Source organism: Podarcis pityusensis (genome assembly GCF_964106645.2).
Source record: "Podarcis pityusensis genome assembly, chromosome: 13".
In the NCBI taxonomy this organism is placed as follows: Eukaryota; Metazoa; Chordata; class Lepidosauria; order Squamata; family Lacertidae; genus Podarcis; species Podarcis pityusensis.
In genome coordinates this window covers 15,295,590-15,308,406 of record NC_138038.1, presented here as the reverse complement: position 1 = coordinate 15,308,406, position 12,817 = coordinate 15,295,590, and the positions used below count along the sequence as shown (strand labels likewise).

Genomic DNA, 12,817 nt, shown 5'->3' with positions numbered 1-12,817 from the left:
CAAGCTAATTTTCTTTCCTTTCTTTGCGGAGGTGGCGGTGGCGGTCAGGAACAGCTCAGCTTATTGAGCACAGTTTCAAACTGAGGCTTACCCATCGCAAGCACCAACCTCACACCCTCTCCTAAATCTATGCCCTTTTTGTTAAGACGCTCACCCAAAGAGTCCTTGAAGCGTTGCCTCTTGGACAGAGTTATCAAGCAGTCCTTGACGTTTACAATCCCTTCGTCTGAAAGGAAAAGATGAAACAGGACAAAACAATTGAGCGACAGAAGAACAGGGCCATTAAAAAGCAAGAAGATGTTGAGTTGCTAAGAGTCAGGATCCTGTCTGCTCCTGGAGCAGGCAGAGATTGAAGGCCGATAATATTCAGAGCAGTTGATTTCTCCCTCAGTCTGCAACGGTTTCCTGCTTATGAGGAACATATCACCTGGCCTATGAACCTGCCCTTTTCCCACCTCAGAATTGTGACCCTGCCCGAATTCATTGTGAGCGAGTGAGTATCTCTCTGTTCCAGTTCCCCAGTATATAGAATGGGGAACTCAATTCTAGAATGGGTAACCCAACACGATTGCAAGACAAACAGGGTAGAAATTTTAAAGGATTTTTTTCAAATCAACAGTATTTTATAAGCTGCAGTAGCCAAAACGTTGGCTCCTTCCATTAGAAAAGGGTCACACTGGCATTTAGTATGGTCTTGGGAAAAGTCCACTCCACGTATAAATTCCTTTCAAAACTGTTTAACTGTAATTGCCCCAAGCCAAGGGGGCAAATGAAATAGGGTCTCAAAAAGAAAAGGAGAAAAACTTATCAGCGCTCACCATTTTAGGGGGTGGGGCTGAAAAGCAAAACCTAATAACATAAAACCAGTTTTTGAATTTTAAATTCGAAACCAGTTTTAAATCTGCGGTGGAGACGTGCATCGGCTCTGAGCACAATTCAAAGTGTTGGTGCTGACCTTTAAAGCCCTAAACAGCCTCGGTCCTGTATACCTAAAGGAGTGTTTCCACCCCCATCGTTCTGCCCAGACACTGAGGTCCAGCACCGAGGGCCTTCTGGCGGTTCCCTCATTGCGAAAAGTGAGGTTCCAGGGAACCAGATAGAGGGCCTTCTCGGTAGTGGCACCCACCCTGTGGAATGCCCTCCCATCAGATGTCAAGGAAATAAGCAGCTATCCTATTTTTAAAAGACATCTGAAGGCAGCCCTGTTTAGGGAAGTTTTTTATATTTAATGCTGTATTGCCCACTTGATTGGGAGCTGCCCAGAGTGGCTGGGGAAACTCAGCCAGATGGGCGGGGTATAAATAAATCATCATCATCATCATCATTATTACTATTATTAAAAATATTGTGGCCATGATTTTCTGGTGCAGCAGGAAACACCTCTTCAGGAGAGTGGCCTGAACACTCACTCGGAATGGGAGAACATCTTCTACCCCTGTTCCATAGCCTCCTTAATCATTGCTAGGATGGTTTGATTTGGCTAAGCAAGTCCGCACGTCTTGCCTCAATCCTAGATATTACTACTTCTTTTGGAAGGGAGGGGTTTTTTTTTATGAAGAAGAACATGAATAGCTATCTGGCTCAGCCTGCCATAGACATCGTTTTTTCTCCGTTGTGTAGCAGAGACTGAGCATGCAAAACCAAAACTCATGCTCAGTTTCCCCTTGCCCACAAAACTCACCATTCATGAGCTCCTTTGCAATTTCCTGGAACTCTTCATGTTTCAAGTAGATGCCCAAAGTATCCAGAGTGGACTGCAGCTCCTTTGGTTGCATCCAGCCATTGTTCCCTATGTCGATGATGGTGGCAGCGCGCTGTAAGGCTGGAGAGAAGCAAGACTAAGTTCCAGTCCAGTGCCAACAACAGAGGCCAGCACACCTGGATGGGCCTATGCCCACACATCTATTCCTTCTGCTACCCCTAGGGGGCGACAGAAAAGTGGGAAGTTCTAGAGAAGTTGCCTTGTTGTTAGCCTGCTGCAGTAAAAACAAGAGTCACGTGGCATGTTAAAGAGTAAGGACTACCAAACGATATGCACATTCACGCCAAATGCATTAAGAAAAGCCTAAAAAGATAAAGGTAAAGGTACCCCTGACCATTAGGTCCAGTCGCGGACGACTCTGGGGTTGTGGCGCTCATCTTGCTTTACTGGCCGAGGGAGCCGGTGTTTGTCTGTACACAGCTTCCAGGTCATGTGGCCAGCAGGACTAAACCACTTCTGGCGAACCAGAGCAGCACATGGAAACGCCGTTTACCTTCCCGCCAGAGTGGTACCTATTTATCTACTTGTACTTGATGTGCTTTTGAACTGCTAGGTTGGCAGGAGCTGGGACCAAACAATGGGAGCTCACCCCGTCACGGGGATTTGAACTGCTGACCTTCCAATTGGCAAGCCCTAGGCTCCGTGGTTTAGATCACAGCGCCACCCGTGTCCCAATAAATGACTACACCTGGCCAAATTTCACATGAAATGCAAGCTGGCAGTACTCTAAGCAAAGATGGACTACCCATAATTAAGCTAAGACTGTATGCATACAGAGAACTGCAGGTATTTACTACCTGCAGGGAGTCTACCACAATGTGTGTGTAACCATATGATGACCCAGCCATTTGTATTGTCCTTCCAAGTGAAGGAGAATAACTGCCTCACTCCCCTGCTTCCCTAGATTTCAGATCACGTGTGGGGAGCATAATGTTAAACATTGGATTGGATTGTTGTGGATCATATTGATTCCTCTGAATGGAGGCTTGTGCACACTTCAGGAAGTCAAAGTGGTATCTTTTCCTTCTTAATTTAGAAATGTACACAATTACAGTACAAATGTATCTAGCCTGACCCTGTCATCCACAATATGGAGGGCTGCTTGGACATCATCCTGCGAGGGGTGGGTCAGTCTATTATTGGTCTTTCCCAGTTTAGCACACATTCATTCATCATCATCATCATCATAATTTATACCCCACCCATCTGGCTGGGTTTCCCCAGCAACTCTGGGCGGCTTCCAACAAAGATTAAAAATACATTAAAACATCAGTCATTAAAAACTTATTTGACATCTGATGGGAGGGCATTCCACAGGGCGGGTGCCACTACTGAGAAGGCCCTCTGCCTGGTTTCCTGTAACTTGGCTTCTTGCAGTGAGGGAACCGCCAGAAGGCCCTTGGCGCTGGATCTCAGTTTCTGATCCCTCCCATTTATGCATAATTCCGCTTTGAATAAACCTGGATGAAAATACATTCCCCCGCCCTGTGCATTTTACCCTAAAATGTGAATTTTTGACCATGAACTTTTTTTGAGCCGAGAACTATATTGAGAAATGAAAACCAAAATACCTCTCCCCCCAAAGGACAAGTATTCTGCATGTTAGTCCAGGAAGCATTAATAAAAATGCAGACCAAACAAAATCCTCAAGCATCCCTACTTTCAACTTGTCTTGACTGCAGTATGAACATGCTTTGCTCCCCTTCTGTTATGTTTTCCTTAAAAATATTGAATTTCTGCGTTATTTATCATATAACAACCATGTCTGGCTTTCCTATTCCCCTTCCTCCTATGCAGCTGCTAATCCAAATCTTCCCCCAATCTCATACTTCATTATGTGCTTTCAAGGCTGAAGGAGGCAACAGGGGGGAGAGAAAAAGAGTGAAAGTGGTGAGAAAGATTATTTTTGTATGCTAAAACAGCAGCAAGAATGTTACTTGCTCCAAAATGGAAAGAGGCAGAAGTCCCAGCAAAGGAAGAATGGATACAGAAACTTATGGAATATGCAGAAATGGCAAAAGCTTACCAGAAGAATAAGAATAAGAAAGAATAAAAATAAGAAATCAAGATAACAATTTTTATATATATATAAGAATGGAAAGGTTTGTTGAATATTTACAGATAAATTATAAACAGATGAAAACATTGGCAGGATTATTGTCATAACCTGCAGTTTCATAAGAGTATATATTTAAAGAAGTAAAGGAGTAAATTAAGTTAATTTGGATATGCAGAAGATATTAAAAACAAATTTAAGGAACCGCAGAAAGAGGGGGAAGGAAGTCAAGTTTTGAAATGGCAGAATGATTGTAAAATTAGTGAAATGTATAAAATTAGTGAAATGTATGAACTTGAAAAGGACAGAGATAGATAGATAGATAGATAGATAGATAGAGATGCAAGAAGGCATCTGGGGAGGAAATCTGAAGCAGGAAGTAAGAGAAGAGGATGGCTGGGGTAAATGGTGCTCAAATTTACATCTCAAATAAGGACATTTGATATACCGTATTTTTCGTTCTATAGGGCGCACCAGCCCATAGGACGCACCTCGTTTTTTGGGGGGGGAAATGAATAAAAAAAAATTATCCCCCCCCCGCCGCGGCTGCCGCCCCAAGCCTTGTGCACACCTGCAAGAAGCACAGGGCACCCTCCGGAGGGCTCCGCGTGCTTCGGGCTACCGCCCCAAGCCTCGCGCGCTCGGCGGGACCTCCCACCGGGCGCGCGAGGCTTGCAGACCTCACCCAAAGCACGGGGAGCCCTCCGGAGGGCTCCCCGTGCTTCGGGCGACAGGCTGCCGCCCCAAGCCTCGCACGCTCGGCGGGACCTCCTGCCGGGCGCGCAAGGCTTGCAGACACTCGCCGGGGCTGCAGGCTGCTGCCTGCAAGCCTTGTGAGCCCGCGGGAACTCCCACTGGGCTTGCAAGGCTTGCGGATAGCTTCCTGAAGCCTGGAGAGCGAGAGGGGTCGGTGAGCACCGATGCCTCTCGCTCTCCAGGCTTCAGCGAAAGCCTGCATTCGCCCCATAGGACGCACACACATTTCCCTTTCATTTTTGGAGGAGAAAAAGTGCGTCCTATGGAGCGAAAAATACAGTATGTATCCGTTTCACCAAAGAAGTCTAGAAAAGAGCACTGAACTTACCTTCCAGTTCAGTGAAATCCTCCGTTTCACCCAATCCTAACAAAAAGTCTTTGAAATAGATCTGCTCATTCTCTGGAGAGGGGGGAAACACTTTTTTTTAGTTTAACGTGCAAGGAAAATATTGGGATAAAGAAAGTACATTGCATGAGATTTAGGTCCTTTCTTGCATCATGCAGCTAAAGCCAGAATCCATACTCAATGGCTAGCAAAAGATGAAAAATCACACTGAGATGGCACTATTAGTTTTAAGTTTTAAATTCCTCCACCTCCCACTCTGCCCATTGTGTGCAGGAAGACCATGACTGGGTTGATTTTGTAGGCAGAAGAATCCCTGTACACTCATACCTTGGAAGTCGAACGGAATCCGTTCCGGAAGTCTGTCTGACTTCCAAAACGTTCGGAAACCAAAGCGCGGCTTCTGATTCCTGCAGCCAATCGGACGCCCTGTTGGACGTTCGGCTTCCAAAAATAGTTTGCAAACCGGAACACTCACTTCCGGCTTTGCGACGTTTGGGAGCCAAAATGTTCGAGAACTAAGCTGTTCGAAAACCAAGGTACGACTGTATTGCAAAATTAAAGAGAATCTGACTGCATTGTGGGAGAGATGTTCTATTTTCTCTACTACTAGGAAGCTAAAGGTAAACTAATGGGGGGGGGGAGGGGAGAGAATCCAATCCAAAATCCTTTCTTTTTGCCTTCAAACCTTTGGTGCACCTTAGAGAGTGATTTTTGAATCAACTGCCCATCCTGAGCAGATGACAGATTCAAGAGTGGCATATTCCAGTTTTTATTTCACACTGCTTTTCTCCTCACACCTTGCTGGCTTCTGAGACTCCAGAAACGACACCACACAAGTTTCAAGCTTGTCTCTGCAAGCACATGAGCTAAAAATGTGCAGGGTTGTTTTTATGTTTTGTTTTTTAGAAAAATGAATTCCGAATACTAAAATGTTCTTACATAGAATTGTGGAATAAGCCCTGCTTTGGCCACTGCTTTTCCACCGGTACCTTTCAAATGTAAAAGGTAAAAAGAACCCCTGGACAGTTAAGTCCAATTGCACACAACTCTGGGGTTGTGGCGCTCATCTTGCTTTTCAGGCCGAGGGAGCTGGCCTTTGTCCACAGTCAGTTTTCCAGGTCATGTGGCCTGCATGACTAAACAGCTTCTGGCGCAATGGGACACCGTGACGGAAAGCAGAGCGCATGGAAACGCTGTTTACCTTCCTGCCACAGCGATACCTATTTATCTACTTGCAGTGGTGTGCTTTCAAACCGCCAGTCTTCTGATTGGCAAGCCCAAGAGGTTCAGTGGTTTAGACCACAGCACCACCCGCATCCCTTTCAAATGTATGATTATGTTAAACAGCATCAAAGCCATAATGTGATCATTATTCATCAACAAGTTGGAACTGGCCTGTGACTAGATAAATATAAAGGTATTCAGTGATTGACTGATTGATTGATTGATTGATCCACCCATCCACCCACCCACCCATTCATCCCTAAACAATATGCAGCTTTCCCTCATGTTATCTTGTGAAAGCTTCTTCATTAATCTTTGTGAGGCCCAGGCAATGCCTGTGTCAACTGTCTAGGAACAGAGAGGGGCTTAGAGGACAGACAACAGGTAAATCTTTCTTACCGTCAGTTTTGACTGATTTGACTATATCGTTGAAAGTTTTATTGGGCAAGTACAGTCCCAGGCCACCCAGACTTCCCTCCAGCTGTTGAACTGTCATCTTCTTGTTTCTGATGCTTTCAACATGCTTTATGGCATCCCGCAGTGCTGGAGGAGGACATGAATGGGGAGGGAGGGAGGGAGGAAGGAAGGAAGGAAGGAAGGAAGGAAGGAAGGAAGGAAGGAAGGGCTGCCATCAGTCCCCTTATTCACCGTACTGAGTAGTTCAACTCGCCACATTTCTGCACGAGTTTGCCATTTTGTAATTTAAAAAATCCTCATGAAAATCTGTCAGCATTTTGAGAAGTTATGGAGAACGGATTTGAAATTCACGGCATGCTGTACGTTGAAAGAAAATTATAGGAAAATGATGCACTGTTGGTATTTAATGTTAGGATATTTCCGTTCCACCTTAAAAAGGGAGCAGGCTGTTGTGTGTCGCAAGCCTGCGTACTTCCTGCTCACAGGAAGTTTCTGTTTTGTATATAGCTTTTGTTTCTCTCTGTTGCCTCGACACCGAAGCAGGTAGTCATGTTTTTCCTTTGTTCTGACCAACGCTGAATAAATCTGTAAAATATGCTCTCCTGGGTGCATCTTTCGTTGTGGAAACTCTGCGAAAAGGGCGTGCACGAGTCCTGGAATGTGGACAGCTATTTCTGAGGCTCGTGTCGCTAATTGACTGATACTGTTTCCACCAGAGACCGGGAGACAGCCTGGAGGCATGATGGCCTTTGTCTCCCTGGCAGTATCCCAACATTTAACCCCTAGTAAGTTGGCAAAAATGTGTAAGAGGGGTACAAATATCTGTTGGAAATGTAAAGAAAAAGAAGGGACCATTTATCATATGTGGTGGACGTGTAAGGTAATAAAAGCATTCTGGGAAATTATATATAATGAACTGAAAAAAATGTTTAAAATAACTTTTACACAAAAAAAGAGCACATTTCCCCCTATTATACCCCCCATTTTGTACATAGGTTCAGTTGAAGAACGGCATCAAAAAATTGAGAGAAGTGCACATTTTGGATCGCGGTGTTTCGGCTTGGATATTGGCTGAAGAAGTTTGGGAGTTTCTCATTAAATGCAAAAAACAAAACAAAACCCTCTGAATTTTCTCCTCTGACTCTAGGCTCAGATCACTCACTGCATTGTGCGGAAGAAGAAGAAGAAGAGTTTGGATTTGATATCCCGCCTTTCACTCCCTTTAAGGAGTCTCAAAGCAGCTAACATTCTCCTTTCCCTTCCTCCCCCACAACAAACACTCTGTGAGGTGAGTGGGGCTGAGAGACTTCAGAGAAGTGTGACTGGCCCAAGGTCACCCAGCAGCTGCATGTGGAGGAGCCGAGACGCAAACCCGGTTCCCCAGATTATGAGACTACCGCTCTTAACCACTACACCACACTGGCTGAGTGTGGAGCAGAGGCTGAGAAACAGGGCCATTCAATCACTGTTGCTGAATGGGAAGCGAAGGGATGAGGAGGAAAGAGCAGTAAACTGACAGAGCCAAGGCTCTTCTCTCCTCATTCCCCACTTGTTTGTCACCTGCCCTGCCGATGGCAGCGCAATCACAGCCTGCCAACCTCCATGGAGCTCAGGCCTAAGTTCACTTTTCCCAGCTTTCCAAATGCTTACCTATGAATTCAAAAAAGTGTGGGGAATTGAACCAAACCTTCAGGAATTCGATCCCATCCAGTCTCCCTGAACCTTCAACAGATTGAGAGAAAATGGGGAACAAACAGACAAATAAACAAGTGATCACATAGGAAAGGTGCCATTTGGCTGAAACCAGCCAGAAGGGCGGGGTACAAATAATAAATTATTATTATTATTATTATTATTATTATTTGTCACGAAAGGGGATACGGCCCCTTCAACCACACATCAGCTCATGGCTTAATTTTTTAATTTATTTTTTTTTTGTAAATTGCCCCACCATTAAAATTAAAAAATATATATGTGGATTTCCAACAGCCTTTGGCGGGGGAGTGAGAGAAGCTGTACATAAAACATCTAAATACATTACTAAAGGTGCACGAGGAACATCCCTGTGTTCACGCTGAAAGCGAGGAAAGCTTTCGCATGCGTTCTAAATACCGAAAAGCCACCTGCTACCCTTCTGAAAGGCGAAAGGAAATATGCCAACGGCCAGGCAACAATGGTGACCGCAGAAGTTCCCAGCCCCCAGAAGATGACCTTTCCCCACCAAGGACTGGAGTGACGTCCAAGCATTTGCAGCTGGAAATTGAAGCTGTGTGTGCTGTTCCCACTGAAGATGCCGGGAATCCCAGTGGCAAAGTGATGCTCTATGCAATGAGGACACTGGCCCCTGGAGAAAACTGATGCGCCCTACCCAAAGGGAGGTGCTGTTTGTGCTAGCAAAATTCCCATGATTATGGCAGGCTGAATGGTGAGAGAGCCAGTCTAGAAGGATGCTTAAAGGTAAAGGTAAAGGGACCACTGACCATTAGGTCCAGTCGTGACTGACTCTGGGGTTGCGGCGCTCATCTCGCTTTATTGGCCGAGGGAGCCGGTGTACAGCTTCCGGGTCATGTGGCCAGCATGACTAAGCTGCTTCTGGCAAACCAGAGCAGCGCACGGAAACGCCGTTTACCTTCCCGCCGGAGCGGTACCTATTTATCTACTTGCACTTTGACGTGCTTTCAAACTGCTAGGTGGGCAGGAGCAGGGACCGAGCAATGGGAGCTCACCCCGTCGCGGGGATTCGAACCACCGACCTTCTGATCGGCAAAGCCAAGGCTCTGTGGTTTAACCCACAGCGCCACCCGCGTCCCCTAGAAGGACCCTTAGATGGTGCAATACAGGTGTTGTCCTTCCTGCAACAGTTTACTTATTAAACTTGTATCTGAACTCACATGTGGTCTCCTTTCCACACCTGCTCAGCTGCAGCAATTCTGGAGCATCAGAGACTCTTAAGCTACTTACTGGGCCCTCTGCCAATAGTGCTCTCTGTTGTAGGTTTTGGCAACCTAGTCCACTCCTATTTGCGTGCCCTTGCCCCCTTCACGGAGTCCTACCCTGCGCTCAGTTTCTTAAGTTTAAAGGGAGAAGATTAAATGGAGATAGAACCCTAGGATATTAGCCGGAGAAACAAGGAAATACAACCACGTTGGTTGCACTGTTATGAAAGATGTCATGGAGGCTTTTGGGCAAATATAGAAAATTAATTAAAATCTCACCATCAATGGAGACAGATGTCAGAGCTAGCTGAAGTTCCTCGGCTGATAGCCGGATGCCCAGGATTTCCAGGGCAACTGGCAACTCTTCCTTCTTGATCTTCTGTTTGCAGAGCTCGCTGATTGCGTCAAAAGCCTTCTTTAAAGCTGGCAGAGCAAAGGACATACGATATACGATATATACGATATACGATATCTTTATTGTCATTGTCCCATACAGAGCAATGAAATTGAAAAACTAATAAAACATTCAAAAACCCCTAAAAACTCTGAAACCCCATTTTTAAATACACTATACTATACTATAAAAATCCCTAAAAACTCTGAACCCCCATTTTAAAATACACTATAATATACTATAAAATACACTATACTAAAAAATACACTATACTATAGAGACCCCTTATGCTGCATTTAGAACCAGAATTGCATTTGCGTAGAAACTGTTTCTCAGGCAGCTAGTCCTGGCCTTTATAACCCTATACCTTCTTCCAGAAGGCAGAAGCTGAAAGAGATCATTTCCGGGGTGCGCACTATCCTGCGCTATCTCTGCCGCTTTCTTATGGCACCTGGCAGCATAGATTTGATCTAAGTTGGGAAGAGTGCACCCAATTATTCTCTCTGCAGTCTTTACAACCCTGGATAGCATTGTTTTTTCCCTGGCCGTGCAGCTCCCAAACCACACACACAGACCATAAGTTAATAAGCTCTCCACAGTGCAGTGGTAAAATGCCATCAACAGGTCCTTTGAGACATGGTTTTTCTGGAGGATTCTCTGAAAATATAACCTCTGCTGTGCTCTCTTCATCAGGTCTTTGCTGTTTTCTCCCCAGGTTAGGTCGTCTCTCAACTCCATTCCCAGAAATCGAAACACCGAGACCTGTTCCACACACTTCCCCTCAATAATAAGGATCAAGAGTGTTCATTTTTACACTCGTTCCTATTTCACCAGCGGCAGTCCGGAGACAACCGTAAGATGATTTGCAACAGGCTGATTTTAGGCAGCGAGAACCGGGAGGGGACACATCCTTGAAAGGCGAACAGCTGGCATTAACCCCCATTTGAGCAAACAAGAGGGGATGGTCAATGATGGAACTCACCAGGGGCGATAAAGTAATTGTGAGATGCAGGGAAGACTGACCTCACAGGGGCAGAGGTGGTGGAAAAGCCGAGAGGGGAGAAACGCACCTGAAAAGACCAGCGGTTGCAAGCCGCACGGTGCAACCCTATGACAGAGCATGCCTGTATCACCCTGGAGGAGCCCGTATGGGGATACGGAGGATGGAAGAATGGAAGAGCCAGTCTCAACACACCCACACACCCCTTCCATGCATCAGACCACATGTCACAATTTCTCAGAAGCATGTATTTCTACTTCTGCACACTGATTATTACAATAAAGTTACCGGTACATGAATCTACGGTAAGATAACAATAGGGGCAAGGGATGACACCCCTTCTGTTGTAAATGTTAGAATCCCGGAAGCCAAGACCCAATCTGGGGGCAAACACTCTTTGGATGAGAGAGCCCCAGCTGAGATTTATCACCAAAAAACACATAGCAAAGAAAATACCGTATTTTTTGCTCTATAAGACTCACTTTTCCCTCCTAAAAAGTAAGGGAAAATGTGTGTGCGTCTTATGGAGCGAATGCAGGCTGCGCAGCTACCCCAGAAGCCAGAACAACAAGAGGGATCACTGCTTTCGCTGCACAGCGATCCCTCTTGCTGTTCTGGCTTCTGAGATTCAGAATATTTTTTTTCTTGTTTTCCTCCTCCAAAAACTAGGTGCGTCTTGTGGTCTGGTGCGTCTTATAGAGCGAAAAATACGGTAGTTGGAATTGAATATAGGCTGTAAAACCTTAAAAATGTACCCTTCTGGCACCTCCGATTGTGGACGGGATCCGTTCCGGAGCTCCGGTCAGATCCTGAGGTTTCTGCAACCAGAGGGACTGCTTCTGTGCATGAGCACACGGCGGTAGACCGCCTCTGCGCATGCGCATGCAGTGAAACACTTCCTGGTTTGCCGCTTTCGCAACCCGAAGTTTACGTTACCCGAGGGTAACGTGAGCCGAGGTGCTACTTAACCCCTTCCCACATCTGCACATTCGCTCAACATTTTCAGATGCACTGACATATTTGTGGGCAATCAAGATATTGTTTTCTGTGCTCTTACCATCAAATTCTGAGATAGACTGCGTACCAGTTATACTCCTAATAATCTCATCAAAACCTACAGTCCCGTCTCCTGTAAGGAACAGAAATAGCAGAGAAGTTGAGGGGGATAACTTGCACCTATGTGTGGGAAATCTTGTTCTTATTTATTCATTTATTTCATAAAATTTATATACCGCCTGATTTCTTAAAAAACAAAAACGAAAAACAAATGTCCCAAAAGCAGTTCAGAAAAAGAAGAGAGCAAAACAATAAAAGCATCCGTTAAGAACAATTAAAAACAGCTATTTAAAACATAATAATAATAATTAAAATCAACAGTAAGCTAAAAGCAGATTAAAACAGATGCAAACATTCTACATATCTGGGTAGGCTTGTCCAAAAAAAAGGCTTTTAGGAGGCACCGGAAAGAGTACAATGGTGTCAAAAGGTAGGCGTTCCAAAGCGTAGGTGCTGTCAGACTAAAAGACTGATTTCTTATAACTGTGGAACGAGTATTATGTGGCACCAGTAGCAGCCAGAGTTCTGCAGAACGAAGAGGCTGAGTGGGCCTTTGTGGGGTAAGGCGATCTCACATTTGTTCTTGCAAATGTTTCTGCAATCAATCTTGGCACCAAAAAATGATCAGCTGGTGATTATTATTATTATTATTATTAATCCTGCTCTTCAGCCAAAAAGGCTCCTTGAGCAGCTTACAAATCACTTTTCTCCCTGACATCCAGTTTTCCACGTGAATGATGCTATTGGTATGGTAGAAATTCAGACATTCGCTTTTTGCAGGCATGCAGTTATACAGCCCTAGGCACAAGTTGCAATCCCAGTGCAATCCCAGACTTAGGTGTGGGACTTGGTACGAACTCAATATTCTAT

The 12,817-nt window shown here is 45.1% G+C and overlaps 1 protein-coding gene across 3 annotated transcripts in view; it reads right to left on the bottom strand.

The window, feature by feature from the left end:
• Positions 1-12,817, bottom strand: part of LOC308460294 (uncharacterized protein) — a 111,777-nt gene that overhangs the window by 46,973 nt on the left and 51,987 nt on the right. For all 3 annotated transcript variants that reach the window (XM_080976438.1, XM_080976439.1, XM_080976440.1), the window contains 7 exons: positions 11,949-12,020; positions 9,777-9,920; positions 8,212-8,283; positions 6,544-6,687; positions 4,903-4,974; positions 1,682-1,822; positions 155-226 (listed from right to left, as the gene is read on the bottom strand). In XM_080976438.1, the coding sequence (XP_080832564.1) occupies positions 155-226; positions 1,682-1,822; positions 4,903-4,974; positions 6,544-6,687; positions 8,212-8,283; positions 9,777-9,920; positions 11,949-12,020 (717 nt within the window). The remainder of the gene's footprint in view (positions 1-154; positions 227-1,681; positions 1,823-4,902; positions 4,975-6,543; positions 6,688-8,211; positions 8,284-9,776; positions 9,921-11,948; positions 12,021-12,817) is intronic.